General features: G+C 33.5%; 1 protein-coding gene across 1 annotated transcript; it reads left to right on the plus strand.

The window, feature by feature from the left end:
- Positions 1 to 202: 202 nt before the first annotated feature.
- Positions 203 to 10,486, plus strand: LOC116297378 (carboxy-terminal domain RNA polymerase II polypeptide A small phosphatase 1). Its single transcript, XM_031705595.2, has 8 exons — positions 203 to 398; positions 759 to 919; positions 2,720 to 2,818; positions 4,343 to 4,399; positions 4,958 to 5,050; positions 5,857 to 5,955; positions 6,698 to 6,784; positions 7,566 to 10,486. The coding sequence occupies exons 1-8, from the start codon at positions 317 to 319 to the stop codon at positions 7,722 to 7,724; spliced, it is 837 nt and encodes a 278-aa protein (XP_031561455.1). The 5' UTR covers positions 203 to 316; the 3' UTR covers positions 7,725 to 10,486.
- The last annotated feature ends 2,002 nt before the right edge of the window (positions 10,487 to 12,488 follow it).

Below are 12,488 nucleotides of genomic sequence, written 5' to 3' on the forward strand. Positions count from 1 at the left end.
GCGACGGTGTGGAGGAATAGTTAGGGATATTTGATACCTGATACCTGACAAGAAAAACCTGGAAGAATGTAAATGATAAACTTGAAACGTCGTTAAAAAAGTCGAAAATATGTATTCAAATTTTCTGACCAATCAGCGGTCGAATTAAAACAATTCAGCATCAAATTTCTGTCAATCAAACGAGAAAAATGGCAGCCCATAATTTAACTACAGCAAAGGAACTGCTTGGATAATTTGAGGGAAAACATTCAAGATCTTACGACGAATATTTGGATCACGGACAGTCAAAATTGCGCCTCAACGAGGCTTGGTTTCAATGGACAGTACGTCCATTATAACACAAGTCAATAAAGAAGATGAAGCTCTTGAAGTGAGCAATTCCTACACTCATGAAAAACGTAAGTCAAGTTGCAGCGAAGTATGCATTGCACATTTTTCTCGGCGCGCGAGCTTCGAGCTTCGATTTTGTTCTTGGGTTTTTCTACCGCTTCGAGAATGTTGATGACATTCGATTGATACAATGAAGTGACCTAAAACCTGATGAAGTTTTGATGCTAAGTATTTCCTCTAGTGGAGCAAGCTTTATGTTGTTTCAACGGCAATAAACTTCTCGTTAATCGTCGGTGGGTTTAGTTTAGCACATAGCACGACCTAAACATCGTCGTTCGACCCAAACATGGATTATTTCGATATCTTTTACTTTCATTAGTGAAGTTAAATCTTTAATCTTTTGGTATTTATGGGTTTTGTTTTTGTAGTTCCCTCGACGGTAACTAAAAAGCCAAGGAATCGCAATATATTTTCGTCGTTCTTTTGCTGTTTTGGAGCTCAATCGACTGCTGGAACTCCATGTATTGCAGTTACACATACGAACCATAATCACAATGCCAACACCATAAGCGACGAAAATGATGCTAAGGTGAGTTAATTTTCTTATTCAGTACTAATTGGGTATTCTAGATCGTTATTTCACTTTGCAACCAGCTTTTTAAAAATTCTTACCGGTTGTAATATCATGATAAACTATTCTGATCTTTCGCCTGCATTGTGAGGTAAAATCCTACTTGCTCTTCTTTGCGCTCATGTGGAGCTTAGATCGTTATTGTTTGTGCTTTCTTTCTGGTTTTCGATCGATTCTACATTATCAAAAGGCAAGAAATGTATAAATAAAGCGTGTTATCGCTGTTATCAATGCAAATCTCCAAATCGTGCCGACTGCAATTCGACCCGACGATCGTCTTGTCTTCATGGTTTTCATTGAAGTGTAGTCGGGAAAGTCTTCTAGTTTTTAACCGCCAAAGCTCAGGAAACAAGGCACGAGTTTCGAAGGTTTTTCCTGTCGTTTCCTGAATTCTCGACAACTGTACACAACTCTTATAACTGTAATATTTATAAAGTACTGTAATGGGTTTGTTTTTTAGTTTCTTTCAACTTTAGTGGCGAATTGTTTAGGACGGTCAAATCATTCAGAAATCAACAACTGACCTTCAAATAACCGAGTTAGTTCATTTCAATGCCGATTTCATAATAAGGCACACTTGAAATAAATTAACTCTCTGTATTTACTATTGTGAAACTATAAAATGTGCAGTCCGATACTGGATAAGTTCCAGGGTTAGATCTTTTCCGGCTTCCTTTGTTTGTCTTTCTCTAACCTGTGAATTCGATTATTCCCTGCGTTGACTTGTCTTGAATAAATTAATAAGTATTACGAGATCTTGGACGTACTAGTACATAAATGTGTAAAGAGTTGTTGAAATCACTGCTAGTCATTGCTAGTAATAAAGATCTGAATTAAAAAAATTCATTAAAAATATTGAACAAGTGAGGATTTTTTTGGAGTTTATTCTACGAAAGCGATCGACTAGTAAAGACCTGTCTAACTATTTCTGAAATAAGCTTGTTATTAAATAAGCTAGAGAATTACACGAAAAAACTTGTTAAATATATAAGTTGAAATGTCTAAATACAACCGCAAACAGTAAACCATCGCTTTATCCCTGGTGTTTATTCTCAGTATATGAATAAATCAAACAGAAAATAAAAATACTGTAAGCTTACTTGCAAACCACCAATTGGTAAATCATTAATAATTCATAAACAGTTTTTTATAAGTTCCTGTGGCATTATCTTAACACCAAAAAAGGCTCTTAACTGCGTACTATAATACTTCTATTAAATGATTGACCAAATTTTACTTGTTATTGAGGAAAAAGTTGAACAGTTTAATGCCAAAAGTATTTACTTTTTGACAAGCGTACATGCCTGACATTACTACTTAAGAATGGAATTATATATTTTGAATAATCTATTATAGAATCTATTACATGGTTTTATCATAAATTTATTAAGAATAATATTTCTTTTAAATAATGTGAAAATTTCTTAGTAAGGACATAACTTTCTCTTTCAAATAATTATAACAAACAATAATTGTTTTTTTATGATAATCTTAATTTTTGGGTCAAAACGTTTTAGACATTTGGTATAAATCCATGACGTAAATTATTGTTTACAACGGCAAAAAAATTCAACACGTAACAGCTTAGATATATAATTCGACGAAGTAAGAAGAAATGTGTTTTACAAATTGGACTAGAATACCAAAGACGTGAATTTGAGTTCTGCTAAGGGCATAATATTTTCCTCTATTATTTATAATTTGATAAAGTATACTTTTGATTATTGATTAATATTTAATATTATTTGTATTTCACAGTTATGCAAATATCTACTGCCTCCAATTAGGCATCAGGACATGGGAAAGAAGTGCGTAGTCATTGATCTTGATGAAACACTTGTTCACAGCTCATTTAAGGTAAGTGGATCAGCTGGTTTATCTATATTTATCTCACAATTTGGATTGTTTTTTTTAATACAGAGTATTGCACCATACTATGCTCTATTGTGAGAGATATTAGGCAACCGGCAGATTCTGCCGTCTACTCTTGCTAATTCGGCTGCCTACTTAGCCACTTCCTAATGTAATTGTAAATTTTGATTAAAGTTCTTTAAAGTGCATTAAAATAAATTTTAACCCAATCTTTGTTGCTGTACTACGAAAACTGCAACACAATCCAAACTGCAACGCAATCGAAACAACGACGATCGTTGTCTGCCATCTTGAATTTTTGTGAGAAGAGTAAGACTGGTGACAAGTATGCCTTGATTACATGCTCCAGTGATTTCCGATTTACCGCCTATTTTAATTCCATAAACACCTACCAAAACTTTTATTGAAAACCCTGAGATAAAGTCAAAATTTTTGGAAAAACAAGCTGTTGCTAACAATGAAGACCATTTTATACCTTTAAATGGGTGGTATGGATGAGCTGCCCACTTACTTAAAATAGACTTACTGTAATAGCCAGTGGATAACAAACCTGTTGCCCTTATTCCATGATCAAAATGGAAATTAGAAGTTGATTTTGCAGAAGGAAAACCAGAAAAGCAAGAGAAAACTCCCCACACGGGAGAAAACCAACAATCAACTCTACTCAAATACTGTAACTAAAGTTCAATTAAACAAACTAAAATACTGTATGTTTGCTGCTGTATGCATGTTTGGAATATGATCTTCAACTGAAGATTTATACTAAGGCAACATATGCATCATATCCTCGGGAATCCAGCAGTAAAATTCTGTTGCTCGTTTCTTGCTGGGTTCCGAGGATCCATGTGCATGGATGCTACAGTATGTTCTGTTTAAATATCACAGCACTGGATCTGACAAAAGAAATTTAGATTCCCTTTTGCAGCATAAAATGGTCATCACATCTCACAGGGCTCAAATTACATGTAGAAAGCGTTTTTAGCCTGCCATAGTAAAGGAGCATGGTAAAAGGAGGTCATTCCAGTAAATTTTGCATGCCATTTTATTATTCATTTGGCAGTGAATCCTTATTTTCTCCTGGAAAACCTGAAATTTGACCTGTCATTTGGCCATTGGCAGGCTGCTATTTCAAGCCCTGATCTCACAACAACAGTGGCATTACTGTTTTGTGATAACAAAAATTTTGCAGAAAAAATTTTTTAAGTGATTAAACTTTTCAAATGTTGAAACCTCAAAGTGGGCATGCCATAAAGGATACAATTTTTTACCTCAATGAAATTTGGAATTGCATTGTCAGCATGAAAAATATTATTTTACATGCATGGTTCATTGACTGTCAGTTTCACAAGTTGTTTAATTTTTTTTTTGTTCCAGAAAGCTTCCCTATTATGCTAGAATTTGGATACACCAAACATTGACTTTTTGTATTTATACAACAAAATCTATTCTGGACAGTAAATTTGAATCCTTTGAAAAGCTTTTTAACAGTTATTCTCGATTTGTTTTCAGCCTGTAAGTGGTGCAGATTTTATAGTTCCTGTTGAAATTGATGGCACAGTTCATCAGGTACAGTACATATGGAGTACTGATATTCCTTTTTTATAGTTAGCTTTATAAATATTAGACTTGCCACAAGTCAGTCATACTTCTTTATTTTAAGAGAATGGGTAGTCTTTTTATGATTGAAGTGTAAAGCAAACGACAAAGTCCCACCAGCACCAAGCAAAAAAGGGGGGTTGAAGATTTAATTCAGAACTTTAGACTAAATTAACACTGATTGTAATGCTAGTAATAATAATAATAATAATTATTATTATTATTAATAATAATTTGATAATAATATTGTTATTATTATTTAACAATGATGGTGATGATTATGATAGTCATGATAGTCATGATAATTTCATGGCTTTCATTTGACTTCATGATGCATATGGTTATGTTGCTATACAATTAATAAAAGTTAATGCACACCAATATGGTTGCCGTGCCTTTGTGATTATTTTCCATGGAAATACAAGGAAAACAAGAATATATATATATATATATATATATATGAGGAAAGATGCTTTTATTGTGGAGTTACAGCGAAGACCCTTAATAATTATTGAAAATTTTTTTTAGGTATATGTTCTTAAAAGACCTCATGTAGATGAGTTTTTAAAGAAGATGGGAGAACTATTTGAATGTGTACTTTTTACTGCTAGCTTAGCAAAGGTAGGCTAATCTTTAATACTGAATATTTTACTATATAATTACAGTAGATTCCTGTTATCTCGAACCGCTCTTGAACTTTTTGTTATCTTGAGCTTGAGACCACACCATATGGACTTGAATCAGTCTATTTTTTTCCCTGGATATCTTGAATTCCCATTATTTCAAACCTTTTTTCTGGTCTCTTTGGGAGGTTTGGGATAACAGGATTCCACTTGCGTCAGTGTAAATTTTCCCCTGGTTATCTTGAATTCCCATTTTTTCAAACCTTTTCTCTGGTCTCTTTGGGAGGTTTGGGATAACAGGATTCTACTGTATATACTTATTTCAATAAAGTTAGTCACCAAAAACCTAGAAAGCTGTGATCGCTGAGAATCATGGGGAAATGTTTTATATCCAACAAGTAAAGCTTTTGACACAAACTGCAGCAGTTGAGGATACTCATACACAGGAGGTTAACTTGTAACTGGTAGAAGATCTCAAGTCCAACAACAGTTATCAAGCGGTTAAAACATGTAAAATGTGTCTACCCATAATCCTTGTTGGTCTCAGCTTTGTAGCTTTTCAGGTGACTAACTTTATTGAAATAAGTGTATCAAATTTGTGATAACTGCTAATGTAACCAGAATAATTCAAAATCCAAAAGTCTGAAATTTTTATTCCTATCTGTCAAAATAACTCTGAAAGGGACTATTAACAGTCTAGGTGCCACCTTGTTTTTCATAAACTTGACAAAGAAGGTCAGGGAATTGGACTTGGAGTATGGATAATTTTTGGAACTACACAATGAATATTTTATTTTCTTGTAGTATGCTGATCCAGTGGCTGACTTGTTAGATAAGTATGGGACCTTCAAGGCTCGTCTTTTTAGAGAATCTTGTGTATTTCACAGAGGAAACTATGTCAAGGTAAGATTTAAGTTAACTTTATATTTATAAAAAATCATCACAGCTACTAGCTCTCTCTCACTTTTTTTTTTGCTTTTGGTACAAGTTGGTAATGACTTTGCATGATTTCATTTCCTTTGCTCTTTATAATATTATAGTTTCAAAGTTTTTATTTGTAGACTAGATTAATTACATATGGGGGCATCTCTAACATGGTGCTTCAGCCCTTTTGAATGCCTCCATCTCAGCAATTTCGTTTTTTATTTATTTATATATAAGTTATATTTTTATGGAGAAATATAAATATCGATAAAATATCAGGGCTGAAAATAATAGGAGATCAACAGACAACATCCAACCAAATATCAGCCAAATACCTCTTAGGCCATTCTTTAACTGGACTTATCATAAGTTGTTTAGTTCAATGATGCAGCTGGTCATCTTGTCCAAATTACTGATTGATCAGCCATTGTGTTTAGCCCTGGATCTCAATTGATGCATCTGATTATTTCATTAAGGTATTTGGGCTGGCTTAAGTGGGTGTCAGTTGAACAACATTGTTCAAATTGTATTCAGTATATTCTAGAAGTGACTTGATAATGAAGATATTCATATAAACTTTTCTTTGCTTGGTTAGTTTCACAAGCACTCAAAAAGCTAGACTCAAATGATTTTGTTCAATACCCACGTTTTGTCTGTCTAAAAAAGGTAAAACAAATTCTAGAAGCTTATCTAAGATGTTCTTTCTTTCTTTTTTTCACAGGATTTAAGCAAATTGGGGAGAGATTTAAAGCATTGTCTTATAATTGATAATTCACCAGCATCATACAGTTTTCATCCAGAAAATGCTGTAAGTCGTTTCTGAACCTAATTTCCTATTTACAATTCTTAATGACGCCCCCCCCCCCCCCAATTTCCAATGTGATGATGAGGTCAACAGGTTTACTAGCCACTGGCTATTAAGTGCTACCCTTGTAAAAACAATGACTCCCCATCCCCCTGCCATGAGAGTTTTTCTCCGGGTTCACCAGTTTTCCTCCATCTGTAAAAATCAACTTGTAAGTTGAGTGTTGTATGTAGTGGTAGTGTGTGTGTGGAGAGGACTTCATGGAAGAGGACCATGCATTAGGAGTGATGGTTGTAAAATGAATAAATGAAAATACCGAAATTTATAAAAATCATTTAAAGTGCTATTCTGACGAAAATCGCTCAAACTTGGATTCAGCTGAAACTTCCTAAGAATACTCTTTAAAGGTCCAATAATCACTGTATGAAGTGTTTTCTCAATATCGATGTTGAGTGTATGACATCACAGACTCCAAAAAATAATCATAAAAATATCACACTTTCGTCCTGAATATTGAGAAAACACTTCATTCAGTGATTATTGGACCTTTAAAGAGTATTCTTAGGAAGTTTCAGCTGAATCCAAGTTTGAGTGATTTTTGTCAGAGTAGCACTTTAAGTTTATATGGTTGATTATTCTAATGTATGTGTTTAAGTCTACCATGTCTTTTAGTTGGTTGTTGATCTCTTGATGATGGTGACAGGATGGATATAGATCAAATACATTATTTTCCCTTCACTGGCAGCTTTATACTTATGCGTAACATTTCTTTCTTTTTTCTCAGGTCCCTGTTGTATCATGGTTTGATGATCCAAAGGATATCGAACTTCTTAACCTTATTCCTTTCTTCGAAGCATTGCGTGATACGGATGACGTTTGTGCATACTTACGGACAGTACACCACACAAACAACTATAGGCATCCAAGTATTGACCAAAGCTAGTATGTTGAAGAAGCTCCCAAGTTAGTAGGCAAGTTTTTGTCACTATGCAAATAATCCATAGATTGGATTACTGTCTATTTTTATACATAGAATTGATCTATTTTTATTACCAAAGTCAAAGAGTAATTTAAATATTATACATTTTGTATTGAATTGAATGTTGCCCACTACATTGAATATAATCTGATTCAATGGCTCTTTTATATCAACTCTATCATATGTTTTATAAAACTTTTTATGTAATCTGCAAATTTTTATCACTTCACCCGAGCAAGTAATTCATAATCTTTTATAAAATGTCACATTGTCTGGGGAATCCACTTCCAACCCAGTAGAATAAATCTTATATAATTGAGTAAAGTAATAAAAAATGTTGAAGCAAAGCCTTAATAGCGCAAGGAACAATGACATATGAAGCAATACACACTGTCATTTTAATAACGTTTTATGGCCGGAACCTTAGAGGGGGGGGGGTTCGTATTTGACATTTTTTATAGTTCAAATAATGTTGAAAAAATTAAGAGAGTCAGGGAAGGTTTGTTCACTCCTTCGAACTCCCCCCTGCTTGCAATACACATTGTTATTTTATCCATTCATGAGCTTTGTTCTACCAGTAGTTGGCAACTCCATCATTTTTTTGTTATGCTTAACCATTGATGCTGCCACAGAACCTTATTTCAGTCTGTGTTTGGCTGGCCATGCACTCTAATAATGTAATAGCAAAGACTAAATTGGGCTGTTCTTAGTTTACTATAATTCCAATACCAGGTATTAAGTAAGATGTGTTATTAAGGTGTGTTGTTGGTGACAGTCACTGTCAGTAGGATGTAGATAGGCAGGGTAATTGTAACAGCATTAACAATTACTGCTGCACAACTTTGTTGATACTTCTCTTTGTGCTTCTTGCTTTTGATACTATACTTGTTATTGAATGAATGAAACAAAATGAAAATTGCTCTACATTTCTTAAGCAGAATATCAATAAATATGATGAAATTAAGAACATGAAATTTTTAATTCTATAGAGAGTTTGCATCATAGTTGGCAGCCATGACAGGATCGAGGCACAAAAATAGAGCATTTCCTCCCTGGGAAAGTGAATCCTTTCTCATGTGAAACAGACTAGACCTGCCTTCTATCATGGCTGCCATCATGTGATGGTGCAAAGACTCTATTTCTTTTTATATAACCACTATTATTGTTAAATGAATTTTCACTTTTCACACCAGATAAATTTTAATAATAATAATAATAATCATATTTTTACTCCCCAAAAATCTATACTTTTATTTTATATGCAATGCAGATTAGACTGAAGAAAGAGAATATAGAATACAACAATTGATATTCCTGATATCAATTTATGATGCTCTAGAGTTACAGTGCTAATAAGTTTACCAAGGCCACCCAAACAAATTTGAAATCAAATTCACAAATCACATTTTTAATGCTGATTAATAACAGGTTCATGACAAATTCTGGAGTTTAAAAAGTTTCTAGTTCACTCCTGATCATACACACGCATATTATGAAGCAAAATATATGCTTTTGAACATATCAATTGTGATTGGCTAATTTGGGTGGCCTTGAAGGTGTCTACTTCACCCATGAAACAGTAATTATTAAAAGTAGCATAAACAAATGTGTTACATACTAAGCCATTGTTTTCTTTAAACTGTAATTTCTGTTTCATAGGATTACATTAATGTAAGTAAAATTAATCTATAAATTTACAATGAACTAAAATAAATGGTAATCAGAGTGACTAGAAGACTGTTTTTATCTAACCTGTAAACATTATACATTAGGCTAATTGACAATAGAAGAGACTGTTAAAGTTACCAATAAGATTTTTTCTTTTGAATTTATTCAACAATAGGTTATTTGCATGATGCTATCATTACCTACCACTACCAAAATCATTTAGTATTCCTCATGACAATTGATGCTAAAGAACTGAATAAAAAAGTGTGCACGGGGTTCTGGTAGTGGTAGTATTAATGATGCTATAGTGTAATTTGCCTATTTAGACTGAAATAGTGAACTTTTATGACCATCACATGGCACATTCTAGGCCAATGAGAAGAGAGAGAAATTGGACTTTGACACATATAACAATTTCTTTTGTTTTTCATCACGACCTCAAAAAACGTTTTTAAAAGGTCAAGTAAAATCACTCTAGTCCAGATATTTCTTCAAAAGAAGGATAATTTAGCAAAATGTTTTCCATGATTTCTAGAACTTCTGGCATCTCTGATTAACCACTGGACAATAGAGCCCTTTCAAAACTATTGGATATAAGGTGAATAGGAAGATCCAAAAGAAATACCCATTTTCTCAATAGTATTTGTAGCTTTTCTTTCATATAGGGGTCCTGTTAACCTTGCATCCAAGAAAGTTTTGAAAGAAGTCCATAAATGTTAAATATATTTCCATTCAAAGCCATCTTTATTAATAATCGCGAATTCTTTTTATTGTTAAAGTCTCCAATTGGTAGAAATCTTTATCTGTTTTTTACAATAGTATTGTGCAAAAATAGAATTTTTCAGTGAAGAAACCTATTTTTGTATCTATTTTGTAACGAAATATTTTTGTCCTAAACGTTTGTTAAACTTGTACATATTGTTATATATTGGATTTTTTAATTTTTTAAAATTGTTTTGTGTTGATTTTGTGATGTTTTTAAATAATAGAAAAAAACTACTATAAAATATTGTAAATTTTCACTGTGAAGTTCACATAAAATTGACATCCTGATTTTATCTTGTAGCAGTTCATTTGTTCACATTGAAGGGGGGGAGGGCATTGAGGAGGGGGGACATTGAGGGGGGGGGGCAGTCGGAGATGGTGAGTTAGGTGCATTGTGTTCTAGTACCAACGTAAGACCAGAATGCATCCTGTTTATTGAACTCAGAAAAGATCTGAAAGCTTGATACTAATTGTTTATGGGACAACACAATAAAGTATGAAAAATGTCAGTCCTAAATAGAAGGGAAGTTATTTGTTTGGGTCTCAAATAGGGGGTCTACGTCAACGTTTAGAACTTCCCATCGGATTTTGCATTGGTTATCTCAAAAGTATTGAGCCTAATTAAGTATAAACCCCGTTAATCTGCGAGTCAAAGCAAAGGAAACTTTAAACTGATTAGAAACGCTTTCAAATATCTGGAAAGAAATGAACTCTCTTGAATTGACACCGACCGCGCAAGTTGATCACCGACCGATTACAAGCAAAAATTATGGAAATAAAGGTTTCGTAGAGTTCATCCGCTATAAATAAGTAAACATCTGCATTGATGTATAAGGACAGCCACTCAAAATCCTCGCGAATTCGAAATCCGAAAGTGACTTATAATATGGTGTTGTTTCTGTTGTTAATTTGTTTGCTTGTTTTGGTTTTTTTTTGTTTTTTGTTTTGTTTTGTTTTTGTTTTGTTTTTGTTTTTGTTTTGTTTTTGTTTTTGTTTATTTGTTTGCTTGTTGTTGTTTTTGTTGTTTTTGTTGTTGTTGTTGTTGGTCGTTGCAAAATCGTGGGGAAGAAAGCATCACGAAATACGCGACCTCAGTCTGAAATCGCAAAATTAACATGCCGCGAAAATGTCATGCATTAAGGAAGGTAGCCCTGAAAAAAGCGTCTGAATCCATTGCCTTTCAATTAGCCGTCTATAGTGCGACACCGTGGCATGTCCGCGTGGATCGATTTCCAGCAGGCTTGAAATGTTTGACTCCCCATTAATTTCATTAGACTCTTATTATCTGTATTCTTAAAAAAAGGCATTTCTTCATTTATAATAGTTTAGCAGTTATATAGTTATAGCGAGACCTGTTTATTTAAACAGTTGTAAAAACAATGTTGCCCAAGACCACGTGGATCTGTTAATCTCTCACGCCGCCTACAAACAAGACTCCAGATGATGGTTGTATTGAGCCCCAAAAAAAGTGGCTTATTCAAAAATAGCTTGATACGTTTTCATTAAGGGAAAAGTGGACGAAAAAACGCAAGGCTTGGTTTTTTTTAACCTGTTTCTTGACCTTCTTATTGGCGCTATACGGTTCAACTAATTTCGTAAGGTAGCAGCATATCTTATCTTCAAAATCTCCTTTATAAATAGGGCAAATAGAAATATTTTGTTCATTCTTCTTCTTCTTCTTTCTGTAATCAGAAACGAGCTAGCTTCACCATGCCCCATGTGCGGTATACAACTGCGTTCACTGCTTGCTGGTTATCAAGACTTTAAATTACCCAAATAATTTGTTACAAAATATTAATTAAAGTATTTTTATTCTTCTTACTGAGTATCGTCGTCAAATGAAGGCCGTTTTTGCCTTCATCTGTGGGTTTTCATAGGGTTTTGAAGAAATACTAAACAGTTAGGAAACAACATTTTAGGCTATACTAATACAGACTAACTTTACCACACTAAACTTTACGACACTAAGTTCATTAGCATAACTTTCATGTGACAAAAAAATGAAAAGATTAGGTACTACAGAATCAAACTAAGATAATGCTGCGGACTTTTGATTTTGATGGATAAAACGCTTTCCATAGTACAAAACAAACGTTATTGAGAAAAAACGCAAGACACCCCTTCATGACCTCATCAAAATAAGAATTATTCAATTTGCGGGTACTGCGCATGCTCGTGCGGCGCGCACCGTAAAACTATATAGAACCATTTTAAAAGTAGTTTTACAGTCATTGTTATTGTAATACTCATTCAACTCCTTGTATGTGAGAGCAATATATACAAATGTATATATAA

This window comes from Actinia tenebrosa, unplaced genomic scaffold (genome assembly GCF_029948245.1).
Source record: "Actinia tenebrosa isolate PJP-AT-01 unplaced genomic scaffold, QUT_ActTen_1.0 PGA_scaffold4__44_contigs__length_22323623, whole genome shotgun sequence".
In the NCBI taxonomy this organism is placed as follows: domain Eukaryota; kingdom Metazoa; phylum Cnidaria; class Anthozoa; order Actiniaria; family Actiniidae; genus Actinia; species Actinia tenebrosa.